Here is a 21,354-nt window from a genome sequence, read left to right as displayed (position 1 = left end):
ACCACAGCAAGAATTGTTCTTTAGAATAATGAATAAACTAGTAAAACCAAGAAATATGTATCCCGGTACAGCCATTGTAGAGGTCTATCTACATCCCCACAAGGAATTATTAAAAGTCAGGTTTTCCTTTATAGTTTTTGCCATTGAAGTGAGGGGATACTTACCTTGGTCTGATAACTGGTTGGGTGAGAAATACATGGGTTTTATCTTAAATACACACATTTTCTTTAAAGGGGAACACCACCTAAATTATGAATTCCAATATGTTATTTCCATGGCCTAGGAAAATTCAAACAATATTTGTGAACATGGGCTACTCTCTCTCAAAGCCAGAAACCAGAGAAGTAAGTCTCAAACCTCTGATGACATTAAAGCGCCCATATTATGCTCATTTTCAGGTTCATAACTGTATTTTAAGATTGTACCAGAATAGGTTTACATGGTTTAATTTTCAAAAAACACCATATTGTTGTTGTACTGCACAGCTCTCTCTCACTGCTGCAGATCCTCTTTTCACCTGGTTTCTGTTTTAGCTACAGAGTGAGACCTCTTTTCATCTTCTTCTTCTGTACTATCTTTGATTGCACTCGCACATGCTCAGTAGCTCAGATGTAGATCATGTCAGCTAGCTAACTCTAGAGACAGTAAAAGAAAGGCTGTTTCTCCAACTTCAGTCAGTTACAAGGCAGGATTAGCTGGGAGACTTCTAAATGAGGGCACACATGTAAGTAGTTCTTTTGTAGATTATGGTGAACTTGTGTGTGTTGTAGCAGTGCTTTGCTATTGAGAACGATGTAGCATGCTAGCGTTAGCATTAGCGTTAGCAATGCTAACGGTTAGCATGCTAACGAGCTAACGGTTGTGGTTAGCCAGCTCATTTCGGACTGTGACGTCACGCCGATTTTGAACAGCTCACCAGGAGACTGAAGGCAGGACACATTCAGAAACCATATCTCACTCAGAACACCATGGATGGATTTTATTCAAAGTTTGTATGTGTGTGGAAGCACCAGAGACACAAAAGAACACCCCAAATCCCAGAAAAAGTGATTTTTTCATAATATGGGCACTTTAAGTATAGTCTGGAATTTTCTTTTCTTTTTTTATACCCAGATGAGCTTCATTCTGCTAGCCTAGAAATCTAGATGCACCCTAGTGGTAGCAAATTTAATTAGCAGCCAGGGGGGTCTAGGTCTCCGTTGGCTTTGCGAGCTGGAAAAACCAAACTCTGGTCAGGCCAATCACATCGTGTATAGAGTCGGTGGGCGGGGCTTATGGCTGCTGCTGCTGGTGAACAGTGGTCTTCTGAAGACTTGGAGTTCAGCTTTTCTTTGAGAAAAGAACAAAGAACGGCTCTGAAGTCATTCTTAAAAAAGGAAGATGTGTTCGGAGTTTACAGTTTAATCTATCAACTAGCTTCTCTACCTTCTTCATTGCTCTGGTTGGTTGGAGCGCTATCCTATTACATGCAGAGGGAATTTGAAGGACGACCATTTATCCCGCCCCTCAGATAGAGCCCTGCCAATGGTGAGCTTCCAGACCCAACATCTGGATGTGGGGGGGGGGGGGGTCTGGCTGGTCAGGCTACCATTCGATGGTAGTGTTGTGAGATTTGAAAGAGGAAATGTTCCCGTGCAGCTCTCAGCGTCATCTAGAACATCTATCCTAGTCTATTGTCGATGAAGCACTTCCAGACTTTTTGTACTTGATGATGTCACAAATTTGAGTTTCCACACTAGTTTTGGGAATTTCGGGAGAGAGTTGATCATGTTTACTAATATTTTTGGACTGTCTTATACCATAGGAATAGCATGTATGTACATGAACATACATTTTGGAAATGGACATAGTTCCCCTTTTAAATTTAAAAAGTCCACAAATAACTTACCACGTGTTTATCAGGAAACCTTCTTAGCTTATTGTTAACCATCCCACAATAGTATGCACTATATTTAGCCTTTCAAAACACTGTTGCATGAAGGTGGGGATGTGGGTATCTTAAAGCAGCATCCTATACATTTCTGGCAGCAAACACACAGCCCTGACTTATTCCTTAGAACGTGTTAGACATCCAGCAGACAAGATTGACTTAACTCTGTTTTGGCTTCCACCGACCCCTAAGGACAATATCTGGCTCTTTAGCTGCTAAATGCTCCACTAGGTCCAAGAGCTAGTTGCTGGGTAGGTAGTGTACAGCACTATAAGACACAGGGTGGCTACAGCTGGAAACCCGTTTTTAATGAGAGTGGAGTTTGGGGGCTAGAAAACAATGAGCCAAAAGGGGAAAAATGATGAAGGAGCTACAGAGTTGGGTGATAATTGTCTGTGGTTCACCACTACGAGTGACCTTTTCACTTTACACATAGTCGTTTGAGCCACTTTTAATATCAAAAAAGCTAAGTGCAGCTTTAATTGATCAGGTTCTAACTAAAAACTACATTTTAATGATACTGAAAGTTAGGGTTCAGTAGCTGATACTCTTAAACACTGTATAAATTCTATCCGACATTGAAAGTGGTATCCACCTCTTTTGGTTGCATACGTGTAGTTAGCTTATATTTCACTCAGCAGTGTGACACATTAACGACTGACACTAAACCCTTTCCCACTAGCTAAAGAGTAAATAATACTGGAGTTTGGTGTGTCAGTTATTAGGTGATCCAGCAATCCAGAATCATTTCGGTAATGTTACAATGTCAACACATGCCTTGTACTGTATGGTTTTTAGTTGAAGTGCCTTATTTATTTCAGTGCATTAACACAGGATTAGTGCATGCAGAGGGACTTCTACAATGGCTGTACATCTATCACTGTATCAGAACCAATGCAAGAAAGCGCCGACACTAAAGTGGCTTCATTCAAACCGGTTCATTATTGTTCATCACCAGGTGCTTTACAGGCTAAGCTACTAGTTCAGAGTTAGAAACTCGACACAAATACCTCACTTTACCCCCCTCAGCTATAAGCTACAGCCCGCAGGTTCCTCCACAGCTGCTTCAATGTGAATCCAAGATTAGACGGTCGAGGGTAAAAAGTAACCGCAGAGCTGATTTATTCTGAGATTAACGGCTATGAAGACGCTTCACCGGCTGATCTGGAACACCGGAAATGACAGCGTCCTCTAAAAGGGAAAATTCCTTCTCAAACTCGAGCCAATATTAAGTTTGAAAATAAAGGGAAATTCCACTCCAAAAAACTATTTATCATTCATAAGCTCCTGCTTCCACCAAGTCCAAGAAATACTTATAAAATATGTTTTCCCTTCTTCCTGGTGGAGCACTAACAGTGTTGGTTCCAGATTGAACGTCTGACAGAATTGAAGTTTTGGGGTGGAATGTCTCCTTCGTTGTACGGCAGCACAGCTGTCCCACGTGTCTTTTGCTTTAAGCGTTTGTAATACTCTGAGTCATCATTAGCAAGTGACTTAGCTTTTCTATCATCTGTTTGAATTATTTACACCAAAACATCGAAAAATACTATCCCACTAGGGGTTAGAATTATTATTTTTTCTATAAATCTGCCAAGCAGAAGCCTTTGAAGAGAACCCGTGGGTTCATTTAAAACGACGTGCTGTTTGAGATTATTTCAGGATTTTGAATCCTTGCAGTTGCTGCCTTCATGGTTTTCTCATAAAGTTGTACTTTGGAGTTGTGAAGCAGCAAATTGATGTGAAATGAAAAAGTTGTTTATTAGTGTCATTTTAGAGCCAAATAATCTGAAAGTAAAAAGAAATGAAAACGATAAGAGAATTAACATGAGACCATAACCAACAAAAACACACCAAGTCAACAGAAACTCACAACCTCTCGTCTTGTTTGTCATTCCTATCGATTGCTCTTTGTTTCTTGACATTTCATTTTGCTTTCAGTTTTTGACCCCAAATTGGCTCCGTACTTTGTCTTTACAAAGTGTTTATTCTTATCATCAACTTGGAATGCATAAGTCAAAGTTGTCATGAAATGGAGAACCAGTTTTCCCATAAATGACAAAGAAAGCCTTTGCTCTTCCAGTGAGATCAGCCCTGTGTCCTTCGGACACTTCTCATTGGTCAGTTTTAGGCCTTCAGCCCTCCGTTGCCTCCCTCTACGGTTTTGTTTTTAAGGATGAGCTTCCGGAGGCACCTGGGTAGCTCACCTGGTTGAGCGTGCGCCCCATGTACAGAGGCTCAGTCCTTGATGCAGCAGCCACGGGTTCAATTCTGACCTGCAGCCTTTTGCTGCATGTCATCCCCCCCCCGCTTTCAGTACTTTAGCCATCCCATCAAATAAAGGCCTAAAATACCACAAAAAAAAAAAGATGAGCTTCCTTCCGCTGGTTCTTGGCGGAGGTTTCCCATCCCATCCCTGGCGTTGACTACATCTTGATCCCATTAGTCTTTGTTTTGCCAAATCCATCTTACTGACCCTTTTACACAGACAGTACAGTAAAAAGTGGTTCTGTTTGTGTAGTCACTGGGCTGGTAGTGGGACACTATCGGGGTGTTAATGGGGGTGGGGTTAGGGAGAGAATGGGATGTGAGGCCTGCCGTGGTTTCAGTCAGTCACGCCTCAGGACTGGACGTTGCCGCTGTCCGTTGCTTACCTTTGTCAGTGTTGTGAACACACGAGATGCTGTAGGACATTTGAACAGTTGTATTCCAAAATGCTGTTTTTAATTTAGGTGAAAAAAGTTCATCATTCATGCATTCAACATAAAATGTAGATGTTCCAGTGTTAATGTCCTTTAATCAGCCAATTACTGTAAATACTACTTTAAAATGGTCAGTCATTTAAAAACCTTTTTTTTTTTGTACTTCTGAGTGGCTTCCATTTCATTTTGGCAATAAATTATTCAATAATTCTCTATAGAATGAAAAATATCAAACCTCAACAGGATGTTTGTTGTATCACTTTGAATTGATTTTTATCCCCTCGTTCTTTTCTATTTCAAGATTTAGTGCCTTTTTTGGACGGTAGACTGTTCTGTAATCGCTATGTAGAAACTCTACATATGCCTTTGTTACTTTTTCATCTGTTGGATAAACCTTATTTGTTATTTTTAAGGTGTGTTTTTATTGATATTCTATTTACAAGGGAATAAAAAGTGATCTGAGTCCATGCAGTGTGTGTTGGTTTGTTGTGATTGTACTTGCTACAGTGTGTGCCGTTAACACAGACAGGGTTTTGGGAGGGGGGGGTACTGTAAACTGTCCCTGAAAACTTTTTTTCTCAAATATTAAATACTCCCAGCTACAGAAGTAACAATCAAAGAAAATGAAAACTCCGCTAACCTGCTTCATCCGGACCATAGGATTGTGGTCTGATCAGATTTTGATCCACAAACTCATCAATCATCATCATCACATTTTGATCCAAATACTGCTAAACTAATTGGTGCATCCAAATACGCGATCCCTTTCTTCGACTAAGCCCTGTTCACTTCAAACCGCAGACACAAAAATAATTTCACATGAAATAAGCAAAACTGTGAAAACCAAATTTCACTCTTTAGTTTGGAAATAATCCCAAATCAGATGAAGTTTGAGATAACGACTTCGTACTATAAACAGATCCATCTCCTTGACAACTGAGCAAACTTCATCGGGCGGTTCCATGTGTAAGGTTGAAAGCTCCGGCAGAAGTTAGTAAGAGGACAATGAGTTAAGATTGTTTTCATACAGTATAGTTGATTATTTAGAAGGGCCGGGTACAGCTACTGATTTCCTGATTTGATTTCTGACTCGATTTAATATGAATTTGGTTAGGGATATTTCAGTTACAAAACCAAATTTTGCTTGGATATGAAAAAGATTCTCCGAACTAATGCTGTAAATTGTACAAGGAACCCTCTAACCTGGTGCGTTGTTAAAAATCATGTTTACATTAAGAATTAGCCCGTTATTTAACACAAACGCACTACGCAGTCCAGCAGCTACAGTCAGTCACTATTTAGTGACATTTTCATTTAGATTTCGTGAGGTGAAGTCAAGGGACCCCTTTAAAGAAATGCCTTTTCCCTCGCCAAAATTAAGCCCAACTTTGAAGCGTTATTGAACCCAATGGGTCTTCTAGTTTTATAGGATACCAGAGAAAGATTGATTCTGGGTTTTATGAATCAAATCAGATTGATCAGATAGATTTAAATTGTTTAAAACCTGGCCCTATTTTTAAGTCAATAGAGCCAGGTTTGTTTTAAGAAATGCAGTTACCTCACCTCATCAAAAAGCATCTTTTGTACATATATCTTTCAAACAATGCAAATCAATCATTACTACTTACCTCTGGAGCGGCCACAGTCTTTAATAAAGTCAAACGTCTAACACTACATGCTGCAACGTTAAATCACTTTGGTACAAATAAAGAACAAATACTCTTTAAAACTTCCTTTTTTATTTTTTCTTACCAGATTACTGTTCAGATGATTAAAAAAAATGAAAATTATAAATGTATTATAATACATGTTTATTCTTTGGATTGCAGCATAGAATTGCATAAAACAATTAAATTAATCAAAACCCAAACTTGTGCTCAGATTTGTCTTTTTATAAGTCTTAATATGCGCATATATACACATACATACATACATACATACATAGAACAACCACTCCAATGGTGCACTCACACATACACATGACACATCAAGGCAAACCCGTTCCACAGAATCAACAGTAGCAACAAACAATTGATGATTGATGATTAGTTAGGATGATCTAGTAATAATGTTGACCGGGCCGAGGCCACATTAAACTCATGTCCTATTATTCTACCTTTTCTTCAGCTGAATGTGTCAACGCTTACAGGGACTGGAGGGGCTTTTCTGCAGGAGTAACATGGTTCTATTAAAACACCCTGACTTAGCAAGCACCAAGCCCTCTCCTTAAGCTCCTATTAGCCTTCCATTATTACACCGCTCAGTCAATATGGCTGCTGGTACCTAAGAAATTTTAATGCAACATTACGTTGATACCAACTGCCTCTGAAATGCACCAAGAGGAGAAGTTGTGTTTGAAAGTTTTCCTGGAACCCCGCTGTTGACATAATCTGTCATTGCCAAAAAACTACAACAAAACAAACTGCAACAAGGCTGCATCGCATCACCTGACAGCCAGGTATTGCTTGTTTGTGAGGCTTATTCGAATATTTCAGAACACACAGAAAGGGAACTGGTTGCAGCCAGTTCAGCAGTGAGACAGGTTACAACTCTTTGGCCCCGTTTTCACCTGGTATTAATTAAAATCCAATCTGAGAGATCCGATCACAGGTGGACTGCTTTCAGTATGTGTCCCAAGTGAGCACCTGTGATCGGATCCAACTTTCCTGCTCTATATAGGGTTAGCTATATGCTCTATATAGCATTAGCTATATGCCCTGCTGCCACAGATCTCCAGACAGCTGGGGATATAAGAGCAAGCAGCACAGGAACAAAACCAGCATCACATCAGCGACAGTATGATGGGTGATCAGACGTCCCAGTTTGGATTCACTCCTCTAACAAATACACAGAATGAAGGTTTCCAACAGGGAAGCTATCTGCTCTATCAAATGAGAGGACATTTGTGTGTGTGCGCGCGCTGTTTGTTAGAATAACACTGGTAACACTTAACGGTAAGGGTACATGAATTATCATGAATTCATGCATGAATTAATTGAGACATGTATTATTATGCATTATGTAATTAATGATTTATGTATTGCTGCATTCCTTAATATCCCATGAATCATCAGGAATTGACTTGTTCATAGTCTGTCGTTTGTGACCTCATACATGAACAACACAACTAAAGCATTAGGTACTTGGGCACATCATTATGAATTATGATTTATTAAGCATGATCATGATTTTTCTGCAAAATAATGTGATATCACTGCACAAATTCTGATTTGAACACAACTTGTGCAAAATGATGTCCCCACCTTACCTAATGCTTTAGTTGATGTGTTGTTCATACATGAGGTCATGAATGAGAGGCTAGGAACTCATGTCAATTCCTGATGATTCAGAAGATGTAAAGGAATGAAGTAATGCACAAATCATAAATTAATTCATGCATGAATTCATAATTCATGTACCCTTACTGTAAAGTGTTTCCATAACTTTAGTTCAAGCCTGTGGCGCTCCATGGTGTTTTAAGCCCCCAACGTCTCCTTCCAGGCAGCGCTGTGACCGCTGACTTCAAGACACCTAACCTTAACCATAACCATAACCATAACCTAATCCTAGTGACGTTGGGGTCTTAAAACACGGATAAATGCCTGTGGCAGCGGTTCCAAATAAGTTTAGTGCCATGCAATGAAAAATACCTTTTCACTAAGTTTTTCACAAGTTCAGTGGGTGGATTTTCCAAAAGAATGCTTTAATTTTGAAAAATAAATTGGTCCCACACGAAACTCAATGTCTTTTAATATTATTTCTTAGATATGTAGGCTACATACCAAGAAAATTCATGAATATTAACTGAGATACCCCATAATGTTGTTGCTATTGGCAAAATTGTCTCTAATCTGTCTGTGTCTGTCCTGAGCTGGCACATGTTCACGTTAAAAAGTGTGTGCGTACACGAGCACTACGGTCACGCGCAAAGTGTCCCGGTTTTAGTTCTGGGAAATCTGCTCACCCTACAGTATGATAACATCCAAAACTCACAATTCAGTCTCAGTGGTTTCTGTGACACAATAATTACTTTGAATGAGTACATACGTTCGCTCACAGTTAAGCAGGCATTCCTTAATGTGGACCAGGACACTGACGCGTACACACTGCTACAGGACTGAGGTCACATGTGGCCTAAGCCACCTCCGAATGTGGTCTGAGTTAATGGATCGCAATGCGCCCTGAGAGTGGTTTTACCTGTACATAAAGCAGTCCACTCAGATCAGGTTTTAATACCAGGTGAAAACGGGCCTTTGGCAGCGAAAAAAGGCCTCAGGGAAGAAGTCGGCCGAACACTGTGGACAGGCGAGAAAGAGGTAGTAAAAAAGGTGAAGACTCACTACCAAGGTAGGAAAATATGTTGTAGTACCTGGCAAATAAAAAAAAAAAAAAAATTCAAGCTAACTACTTTTCTGCAGGTACATTTCTTTTTTCACATCTGCTCTGATCCACTGATCAGAGCAGATGTGGTGCTGTAATGATCCCAGGTAGGGCACTGGTGGGTTGTAAATTCACTGATGATTTAATAGTGGTATATAAAATTCCCTGTGTGGAAGTCAGGCCTTTTTTGACTGGAGGTGTGACAGCAGCCAAATGACCTACCTCAGAAGATAAAGTTAGTCCAGTAAAAAAGGGGGATATTTCTCTGTCTTTTTAAAATAGTAAACCAGAAAGGTTTCAAATGGGTTTGGAATGGTCCTGTTAAATAATAGATTACATTACATTTTATAGTACAACAGTGATGGGTTTAGTTAGAGAGCTGGGACTGGTTCTGCTAAAAACCAGTCTGGCTCCAGGTTGAAGGCCACGTTAAGGCAGGGGATTTGTCGCTTCAGACCGGTTAGCATGCAGAAAAAGATATGGAACCAAAATCTGAGCAAAACAGAAGCACTTAAGACAAGAAAAGAAACCAAAAGAAATGAAACATTCTGAGGGGCTGAAGATTCATACACATCAATATGAATATGCTCTGACACAAATCACATCATTAAAAATGGAACGGAACGTGGTTCTTATGGTTGATACAGACACATAAATAACACTGCTGGCTGTGCTCTAATCTCTACAGCGGTAGAGATGTACACCACTCAAATAGTTACCACATTAAATCCATTCTGAGCAGAACAATATTACTTTTCTATTTTTACAGTTTCTTACTGAAATGGCTATGGTGCATAAGGCAGCCCACGAGCTGCCCTTTCCTGTCTAATGTCAGTGTCACACTTCATCTGTAATGACTGATGCTGAGTGAAGAGTTCTAGAGGAAGATGTGTGCTGGGAGAAAAGACATGTATCTGTTATTACCACCATGTTAGAGCTTAGCTCTGCAGTCAAGTAAAATAATAGCTCCCAATTTAACCAATATTCGTATTTTGTACTTGAAAGGTGATGAATATGGCTGAAGAATATTGAATTGAAGGCAGAGAATTAAAACTATTTCAGTACAACAGCTAACTTGAGAACACTGAATCATAAAATAAGACCAGGTTGTATTTTCTTCCTACATATACAAGTGTTCCAGAAATGAACTCTTCCAATTCCCATCTGAAGACTTTTGTGCAAACGAATTGAAGCGTCGATATGAAAACAGTATGTGGAAGACACATGATCATATGGTTTCTGAGGCACAACAACACAAAAAGGGACATCCAGAAGCCTGAAGTGATCTCAAACCCCTATTACAGTGCCCCGAGCTAAGACCAGGATGGGAAAGTACACCAGTCAGAGACTCAGAGACTGGAATATTAAATGAGTCAAGAGAGCAGGGAAGGTGAAGATTTGTTGCTCTCAGCTAAGGTCTGTATAATAAGTCAAGCGGCAGCTGGTGGTCATTTCCCATCTTGGCAAGAACTCGCAGACACAACTGAATCAAAGCCAGGTCCCACCCCCCCCCCCCCCCCGCACGCATGCACGCACGCACGCACGCACGCACATACACCTTCCTTCATTACCACATAACTCTTATGAACCACAATATTACATAAAACGACCAAACAGGAGTACCTACAAACCACTTCACAACTTATAACATACCAGACAGCCACCTATAGTAACCAACCAACCAACCAACCAACCAGAGGACTCCAGGGTCCAGATAATAAATACATAGGTAATAACTAGACTATGGTGATATATCGTCTCCTCGTCTCATACTTTTCCTCTAACTCCAACATTATATTTCCTCTTCAAAACTCCATGCAGGAGTGAATTTCCAACAAGAAAAAATTCCAACCTTTACTTCCACATCATCTTCAAGGCTCACATGACAAAGTGCCTCATTTTTAGGAATTTTACTGCTTCATATTAAAAATATATTGGCCACTAAACCAAAGCGCAGACTATAGTTTCTCAGATTAAAATAAAACTATTCCAATGGAGTATACAGTAAGAGATACAGAGTGTTAGATAAATCAATTGATCCATTTACAGGTAGATTTACAATGCTAATAGCAGCAATTTTCATGGAATCATTTGTGCAATATTAAAATAAAAGGCTTTTTATCGATTTCCATGCGATAAATGCATGTGTACAAGCATTTAAATATAAATAGTAAATTCAGGCCTCTCGAATTAAGAAGACGCATGATAAAAAAAGGAATGGAAAAAAATAGTATCCATAAAGATGATAGAGTTTGGACATACTGAGTGCGTTTACATGCACGTGGTATTCCAGATAATGTATTCATAATCATATGTATGCATCGTCACATCAGAACTCTGTGTAGACTATACATGGATAAAATGAATGTCACCATAGAAACAGCATATAACAGCATATTCAGGTTTGCCATCACCAGGATAAGAACTTATAGCCGTTGTAAATGAGATAAGGTACTAAAGTATACCGAGTGTTGATGATGAGGAAATATTACGGTACTTTTTCTTCATCAATCCAACCTATCAGCACATGCCCGCTGCTCACTTGGTGAGACCGCATCGCTTAAACTCCGGACTCAAACCAAAACACTTTACACTGACCTTAATCCAGTTTATTAAAGGGGTAACCCTGATGACATCATTCGGGTTATTTTCTCAGACTTTATGAAGCTCCCGCAAAGATACGGAAGACATTATACAAGTGTTTTCACAGGCTGAGTAGTACTCCTTATGAAGAGTAAACTAAACTGTAAAAATGAGTATGGAAAAGTATTGGGAACACTCTTCATGAATGGATGTTATACACAAAGCATATGAAAGTATATAAGTTATGAAACAGTGCTGTGATGTATTGCTAATGCTTTTCCACAAATGAATACACAAAGAATAAGGTCACTGTAAAATGTTAAAGTCCCTCTGGAATGTGATGTTCAATAAAAAACTGATTTTGAAAAATCCCAAGGTCTGGCACATCATCCTGCATTTTTTCTTCAGCAGACATGCCAGGAATGTTCAGTCAGTCACAACTGCTTTCTTGTTTAATACTTTCCCAAAACGTACAGCTGGTTCTCCCACTTGTGTCAGACATTTAGAAATAAAAAGATAAAAACTAGATTTAAAAAACTGATCAAATGCATAGAAGCAAATCAATTCTGAAGAGGGAAATACCCAGCAGAGCTTCTCACTTTCTTTTTCCTCAACATACACATGCCTATTCCCACCAACACCAGTACTAATGTCAGTCACAGAGGACAACTAGCAAAATTAGCTTCAAGAACAGGCATCCAAATGGCCCACTCAGATGGAAAAAAACTACATCAACAACCATTTCCACATTAGTAGTTGGTTTGAGGAAACTGTTTACACTCGTCTACCTCTCTGTCTCGCTCGCTCGCTGCACCATGACCACAGACACGTTCTGCTGGCATCAGATGCTTCTTATCCAATGTCTCCAGTGCAAAATCGACTTTTAAAGCCTCCCAGTACAAACAATTTGCTCCTATAGTGGCTTTGTCCAACAAGGACACAACTTTTCCTGCTTAAGACATATAGTCTTCAACATCGACGCGGCTACGACAATATGAACTTATGCTGTGCACACAGGGCAACACTGTACAACATTTACACACACACACACACACACACACACACACACACACACACACACACACACACACACACACACACACACACACACACACACACACACACACACACACACACACACGCGCCCCTCCTTGTCCTTTCCCCTCTGCAGTCCCTGAGATCACCTCACACTTAGCACAAGGCATTCTCTTAAAACACAAAACACAGCGAACAGAAATTAAATATACAGAAGAACAAATGCAAACCAAACCAAGCCATGGTGAAGGCACATTCTGGGAGGATACATTTTTCCAAAAGAAAAAGGAGTCCAGGAGGAGGAGACGAGTCTCAAACAAGGAGTCAAAGTGTCTGTAGACAAGAGAGTTCAGGGGAGTGGCAGCCAGAGCAGGGGATTCTGGGACATAGAGTCTCAGGACTACCAGGTAGAGACATCATATCCAGGGATGCAAACACACAGTATGGCATTGATCGAGCTTTATGTCACTCTTACCCCAAATTAAAAAAAAATGGAAATTCAATTGGATCCGTTTCATCTCCTCATTCACCGAGAACACAGAGCACATACTATAGTGAGACGTGTAGGGAGGATAATAAATGCTAAAAATACTAAAGACAATTCAATATTATTCATTTAGACAAAGTTTTCAGCTCGAAGAATATGTATATTTTGATATTTTCTAATAGCTATAACTACTAATAATAACTTATTATGAATGATGAATAGAATAAAAAGAATTGCAAATTATAGACAGTATCCAACTGGAAAAAGATGAAGGCTTTTCATTCTACAAGTGTTTTTTCTGCACTCTAAAAAGCCTCCCAAGTTTAAAAAAGATATTCTCTGATGTGAACTGGGATAAAAAAAAAAAAGACTCCTGCCTAAAATGTGACTGGTTGCATCCCTGTATATCAGCTCAGAGAGCAAATCATCCAGTCTGCAGCGTCCAATCCACACCCCGCAGAGCTCCAGCACTCCAAATACGACAAAGTCTGCACTGACTTCCATTCACTCTCAGCAGTTTTCCCTATTGACTGCCATTCATTTAGCATTATCTTCCCACATGATAAATAGTCCTTCCACAGACTTCTATATACTCTGCATAGTCTTTCATCAACTTACTTGCATTCGTTCTAAAGGGTCTCTTCATTGTCTTTATTCTACTTCCATCCATTACTTGTAAATGGATGTATTGAGTGTAGTTTAAAACTATGGGAGAGTAGGCAGTATTTCAGTTTGGATGTTTGAGCCTGTTGCATAGCTGGGAGGAGAGGAAGAGAGGAGGAGGAGGGCTGTAGGGAGTTCATCTCTCCCATCCAGCTCCTACTTTCCCTGTCTCAACTGCTCCAGGACTTGCGATTCTCCCCCTGGCGGGTAACAATGGCTTCTCCTCGCAAGACGGGGACATGGTCAGGAGCAGTGAAGTCTCCCGTTCGCCGGCTGGTCCGATCACGGCAGGACAGCCGGTCCGGGCGAACCAGCACCCCGTAACCCGGTTTACATTTGAAATACCGATGACCTCCAACGGACCCGTCATTTTTGCCTGTAGGGAGAAAATAAAGTTCATCACCGCCAAACCAAAGTCATTTAGCACTATACTGTAGTCAGCTCCACCAATCAGAGGCAGTATATTAACAGGGGAGGCAATCACAGCGCAGCTGAACTCCTTCAGAAAAGTTTTTTTTTTTGTATTATTATTTTTTTATTATTATTATTTTACCTTTATTTAACCAGGAAGAGAATCCTTGAGATTAAAAATCTCTTTTTCAAGAGTGTCCTGGCCAAGATAGGCAGCAGTACAACCACACATACTGTACATACAAAATACACAAAAACACTAGAAATATAAAACAACTGAAACAGCAAGTCCTTCAAAGTCATATATACATATATATATATATATATATATATATATATATTTTTTAGAGTGCATATATATATATATATATATATATATATATATATATATATATATATATATATATATATACACATATATATATATACACACATATATATACATATACATATATATATACATACATATACATACATATATACATACATATACATACATATATACATACATATACATACATATATACATACATATACATACATACATACATATACATACATATACATATATACATACACATATATACATACAGTGCCTTGCGAAAGTATTCGGCCCCCTTGAACGTTTCGACCTTTTGCCACATTTCAGGCCTCAAACATAAAGATATAAAACTGTAATTTTTTGTGAAGAATCAACAACAAGTGGGTCCCAATTATGAAGTGGAACGAAATTCATTGGCTATTTCAAACTTTTTTAACAAATAAAAAACTGAAAAAGTGGGGGGCAAAATTATTCAGCCCCTTTACTTTCAGTGCAGCAAAACCTCTCCAGAAGTTCAGTGAGGATCTCTGAATGATCCAATGTTGACCTAAATGACTAATGATGATAAATAGAATCCAGCTGTGTGTAATCAAGTCTCCGTTATAAATGCACCTGCTCTGTGATAGTCTCAGAGGTCCTGTAAAGCGCAGAGAGCATCATGAAGAACAAGGAACACACCAGGCAGGTCCGAGATACTGTTGTGGAGAAGTTTAAAGCCGGATTTGGATACAAAAAGATTTCCCAAGCTTTAAACATCCCAAGGAGCACTGTGCGCGCCTAATATTGAAATGGAAGGAGTATCAGACCACTACAAATCTACGAAGACCCGGCCGTCCCTCTAAACTTTCAGCTCATACAATGAGAAGACTGATCAGAGATGCAGCCAAGAGGCCCATGATCACTCTGGATGAACTGCAGAGATCTACAGCTGAGGTGGGAGACTCTGTCCATAGGACAACAATCAGTCGTATACTGCACAAATCTGGCCTTCATGGAAGAGTGGCAAGAAGAAAGCCATTTCTTAAAGATATCCATAAAAAGTGTTGTTTAAAGTTTGCCAAAAGCCACCTGGGAGACACACCAAACATGTGGAAGAAGGTGCTGTGGTCAGATGAAACCAAAATCAAACTTTTGGCAACAATGCAAAACGTTTTATGTTTGGCGTAAAAGCCACACAGCTCATCACCCTGAACACACCATCCCCACTGTCAAACATGGTGGTGGCAGCATCATGGTTTGGGCCTGCTTTTCTTCAGCAGGGACAGGGAAGATGGTTAAAATTGATGGGAAGATGGATGGAGCCAAATACAGGACCATTCTGGAAGAAAACCTGATGGAGTCTGCAAAAGACCTGAGACTGGGACGGAGATTTGTCTTCCAACAAGACAATGATCCAAAACATAAAGCAAAATCTACAATGGAATGGTTCACAAATAAACATATCCAGGTGTTAGAATGGCCAAGTCAAAGTCCAGACCTGAATCCAATCGAGAATCTGTGGAAAGAACTGAAAACTGCTGTTCACAAACGCTTTCCATCCAACCTCACTGAGCTCGAGCTGTTTTGCAAGGAGGAATGGGCAAAAATGTCAGCTCTCGATGTGCAAAACTGATAGAGACATACCCCAAGCGGACTTACAGCTGTAATCGCAGCAAAAGGTGGCGCTACAAAGTATTAACTTAAGGGGGCTGAATAATTTTGCACCTCAATATTTCAGTTTTTTATTTGTTTAAAAGGTTTGAAATATCCAATAAATTTCGTTCCACTTCATGATTGTGTCCCACTTGTTGTTGATTCTTCACAAAAATTACAGTTTAATATCTTTATGTTTGAGGCCTGAAATGTGGCAAAAGGTCGAAAAGTTCATAGGGCGAATACTTTCAAGAAGGTACTGTACATATACATATATATACATACATATACATATATATACATACAATATACATATATACATATATATATATACATACACACATACATATATATATATATACACATACATATATACACATATACATATATATATATATATATATATATATATATATACATATATATACACATATATATATATATATATATATACATATATATACATACAATAAAACATATATATATATAATATATATATATATACATACATATATATATAACACATATATATACACATATATATATACATATATATACACATATATATACATATATATATACATATATATACACATATATATACATATATATACACATATATATACATATATATATACATATATATATACATATATATACACATATATACATATATATACACATATATACACATATATATACACATATATATATCATATATATACACATATATATACACATATATATATACATATATAGAGGCTGTGAATAGATAAAAAGTAATTCGATTAATTACATACTCTGTGATTAACTAATCGAATAATGTATACATATACTAATGGTGCCTGAAACCGGAGCATTTTTAAGAAAGTAAAAAGAAAGAAAAGAAAAAAGAAGGGTACTAAACAACAGTCTGTGACATTAAAGAAGGGTTTGTTTATTGCTAAGGCCATATGGTCAAAATTAAATGATTTGATAATAATCTATAACAACTTATTTCACTAGTAAATTGCTGTTGAACGACAAAAACAACCACCAGATGGGAAAAGGACATTTACAATAACTTCAAATGCACCACGAGGCTGTAGTTTACCAGTTTCATTGAACGCACCGTCTGTGTTGTTTTTCCGACGGCAGCTGCATATCGTTAGCCTAGAAATCTAGACGCACCCTAGTGGCAGCTGGCTGGTCAGGCTAGCAGACTGTAACATACCGGTGTTGAATCCTCTACAGTAAAACACAGTCAAACTTTACACCGTTTAGCGTTTAACTGTCAGCATTTTAACAGTGTTTAATCCAGCTACTAGCTAGCGGTAGGCTAACGTTAGCTGCTGTCGAGTATAGTGTTAACTAGCGTCACGTGCAGCGGTGTTTGTGTTGCCTGTATCGTCCGTTTCAGAGCATCAGAGAGAAGAGCAGACATATCAGTGGCACCAGATTTCGGTAGCCAGGGTTGGCAGGAAGAAGTAACAAGTAGCTAAATGTTCTAATCAATGATCCAGGCAGCACATTCTCGTCTCCCTACCTTAATTTTACAGTCGAATTGTGGCTAGAACGGCTCCGGGTCAAACGTCAATATGGAATGGATTAATCTGCGTTATTTTTTTTGGAGCACGTTGTTTTTCTCAGATTAATTAATCGAAATTAACGCGTTATTTTCACAGCCATATATATATATATATATATATATATATATATATATATATATAATGTGTGTGTGTTAAACTGCTACTGTATAAACAAAATGCTGATGTTAAGTGCCTGCAAAACAAGTGTTATGGCACTTGTTCATATGGCAGAACAAAAATAAAATTGCGCTATACACTACTTTTGAATTCATTATTGGATTTTGCGTATTACAATGCGATTAATCAGGGAAATCATGCGATTAAAACTTTTAATCGTTGCCTAACCCTACATTTTAAATGACCAAAACCTGATCCTTGAGGAAGTGGTTTCTCACATATTTGCATAACTTGGGTAAACTTGTGTACCTACCTACAGGGGTGTCCAGTTCCACCCCCACCCACACTCCATCAGCGAACTGCGTCATTCCCACGTAGCGCACAGCCCCGGCCTTATTGCTTCCTACTGTAACACACGCCCCTTCTGTCAGCCAGTCAGGGAGTACGTCGTCGTGGCTACGCTCTTCATCGTCCACAAAGATCTCCAGCCTCTCAAAGCCATCGCCTCCTCCTCTTCCTGAGGTGACCAGCTTGTGTTCAGAGAAAGAGTTTTCTGCAGTGAAGCTGTTGTGATTGGCTGAGCTGTGGGAAGCGGGTGGATCGAAGACGGCCAACTTGGTGCCACACTGAGAAGGAGAGGTTACAACATCGTTCCTATCAGCACCCTGCTGCTGGGGGTTTGTGGGTAACGTAGTCTCAGCAGCCAGGAGGGAGGATGACGAGGAGGAAGGTTGGAGAACGTCAGACAGGGTAACTGTAGAAACACTACTGGAGAAGTAGCCGCTTGATGACTGGCTGAGGGGGCTGAGGGGGGTGATGTCATGCGGGTCATGCACAGGAAGAGAAGGGACTTCTGGGAACTCTGCCCGTCTGTCTTTGGTTGGGGGCCGGAGAATAGCAGCCTACAGGAAACCAACGGTTGCCACAGGAACAGAGGGTCAGACGAGAGCATGCAAGGCAAAACAACAAAACAATAAATCATCAATAATTATCAACTTCCCCAAATTGTTAGTCACCCCTAGGACCAATCAGGTGCTATAAAGTCTAGGGTTGTGTGCAGCATTGAGTTTGAAAGACGTAGGACGAAGTGTAGGATCCAGTGTTTCTGAAACTTGGCCCATGCCATCTCCATGCCTTTCTGCTTCAATTTTGAGCACTTTTTCCGCCTGTCTGTCTGTCTGTCAGTCAGACAGACAATCTCTTGTCCAGAGTGACTCCAGATTGAAATTGGGGTCAATGTTGTGCAGCTTGAATATGACATATTTGATCAAATTACTAATACAAAAAACTAAATATTAAAGATTTCTGTACATGGCACAAAACAAAACCTATATTGATCAAATCCAGTTGTTACATAAAACACAATCTGAGCTAAAAGTGACAGGACCTAAAACAACAGAAACTTCTGAGGGGAAGGTGGACAATCTCACCGTCTCAGCCTTGACTCGACTGTCGTCCCCTCCTGATGTCACGATGCGAGGGACATGCTGCTGAGTAACAAAATACCAGGTCATGACATGACAACACTTGCATTCCTGTGCTCTCGCCTTGCTGCCTGCCAGAGCTTGAGTTTCACTAGTTGAACCAGTCTAGCATAATTTACTACTCATTATATAATGGACATTTGTAATGTCTATTTCTTTAGCAAGACTAACTAAATCCCACCCTGCTCCACCATTCACACAGTTAAATGAAGACCTGAGTATTGTGAGCTGCACTGAGCTACACTGTCTGCTGACCTGCTGGTTGTGTGGCGAAGGTCTCAGCTCCTTCTTCTCGTCTCGCGCTGGAAACAGAGACTTGAGCAGTTTGGGCATCTGAGGAACCAGGGCCTTAACTGAAAGATAAGAGGCAGCAAGTCCTGAACGACCTGGGGAAGGGGGTAAGGGAGTGAGAGAGGAGGCAGAGGAGGAGAGGAAAGAAGCAAGGGAAGAGGAGCAGGTGTGGGAGGTAGAGGAGGTGTGAAAGATTAAGAAAGAAAGTTGAAAGCGAGTCGAGGAAAGACCAAAAACCCCAACACAGTGATTGACTGATAGAAGGAGACATCAGCTGGCCGTAAGACACTGACAGATGGTTGATTTAGCCATTTACAATGTGATTGAAAAACATCCTAATCACTGGAATGTAAAACAGAAAATACTAAAAACAAAAATATGAATTCTGTTCATTTTGTGAACGGAATTAATCTAAAGCACGCCACAGTAACATGAATTTTGACATGGACAAGAAATCACTGTGAGACAGAAATATTTGGATTGATGAGATTGAGACTGATTACACTGAAAAGCTTTGGTAATGATTATGACGTGAAAGGAGAAGAGTTCACACTGCGTTAGACAAAGAAGGGTACAGAAATGGATGGAAGCGACCCGAAAAGGAGCAGGCAGGACGATAGATACACACACATCACTTTTGCTGGGAAGGACAGGAACAGAGCGGAGACACAGCAGTTGATAATGTAAACAATGACATGTAGGATTGTGCAGTAAACAGTTGATGTTGCTAACTTTTAGCAACATCAAACAAAAGGAGTGGAGTCTCAAGATTAAGCTCAAAGTACGATTGAGGAAATGGGAGAAATGGATGAACCAACCCGCTTGGAAAGAAGAATAAAGAATTGGTAGGAGAGTAAGAGTTGGGACTGTGGAGGATAAGTGGTATGAAATGTATCGTAGAGGAGAGAAGGAGAAGGAGAGGGGGTTAAGGGAGGATGTTTACCTTGCTCTGGTTCCTGGTTCTGTGGGGATGTTATGCCGAAGGGAGTAGGGGATGAAGAGGGGGAGGTGGAGTAGGTGGAAGGGGAAGAGGCGGGCCGGGGGAGGGTGCGGTGAAACTGAGAAGGCATGAAGATATCCTGCTGACTCTCCCATCGACCCTGAGAAACAGAAAGAGGACAGGATATTGGAATATGGCATCAGAGCTACCAGATGTTAATGCTTCATATGAACAGATCGATACATGATTTGTTGTTTGGTTTGCTAAAGTTTCACATTCGCTACACTAAACACTAAGTGGCAGGTAGGTCTCGTTTGTTATTTAGTTACACCAGAATAATAATTACCACTGGATCGCAATTAATCACAAAATATTTGAAATCGTTAATAGTCAACATGTTGAGGCAAGAAGCAAAAAGTGGGTGTTACCTTATCTTCCAGGCAGGTTGTGGACAGGTCTTGTCTACTTCCAGACAGCTGAGGATTTATGGGCAGAGAGAGAGAAAGAGTATTAAGAAATCATATTATATTGTAGTATATTGCATCGTCTTGCAGTGCAGTATTACGGCGTTGTATTTGTGTTTTACCCTGTGGACAGAAGGAGAACTTATGCTCCGTCTGTTGCTCTTCCCTTTGCCTGTCAGTTGCTCCTTCACTGCCACCTCCTAAAACACACACGCAGCATATTTTCAACATATTAGAAAGAACTTGGAAAAAAAAGAAAAACAAATCACAACTTTGATGATTTTAATTTTAACAAGCCATGCATCTTCTGGGCTACTGTGTGTGATACACCTTCACATATGCTGTGTG

The 21,354-nt window shown here is 39.7% G+C and overlaps 1 protein-coding gene across 9 annotated transcripts in view; it reads right to left on the bottom strand.

The window, feature by feature from the left end:
• Positions 1-13,128: 13,128 nt before the first annotated feature.
• Positions 13,129-21,354, bottom strand: part of kif13ba (kinesin family member 13Ba) — a 59,422-nt gene continuing 51,196 nt past the window's right edge. For 5 of the 9 annotated variants that reach the window (XM_039794250.1, XM_039794249.1, XM_039794252.1 and 2 more), the window contains 7 exons: positions 21,129-21,206; positions 20,971-21,018; positions 20,546-20,702; positions 19,567-19,697; positions 19,258-19,317; positions 18,141-18,729; positions 13,129-14,153 (listed from right to left, as the gene is read on the bottom strand). In XM_039794250.1, the coding sequence (XP_039650184.1) occupies positions 13,948-14,153; positions 18,141-18,729; positions 19,258-19,317; positions 19,567-19,697; positions 20,546-20,702; positions 20,971-21,018; positions 21,129-21,206 (1,269 nt within the window). In that variant the 3' untranslated portion in view covers positions 13,129-13,947. The remainder of the gene's footprint in view (positions 14,154-18,140; positions 18,730-19,257; positions 19,318-19,566; positions 19,698-20,545; positions 20,703-20,970; positions 21,019-21,128; positions 21,207-21,354) is intronic. The other 4 variants (XM_039794257.1, XM_039794254.1, XM_039794255.1 and 1 more) reach the window with 4 other exon arrangements.

Source organism: Perca fluviatilis, chromosome 3 (assembly GCF_010015445.1).
Source record: "Perca fluviatilis chromosome 3, GENO_Pfluv_1.0, whole genome shotgun sequence".
Lineage (NCBI taxonomy): Eukaryota > Metazoa > Chordata > Actinopteri > Perciformes > Percidae > Perca > Perca fluviatilis.
Note: the sequence above shows the minus strand (reverse complement) of the source record. Positions and strands in the feature narration are given on the sequence as shown.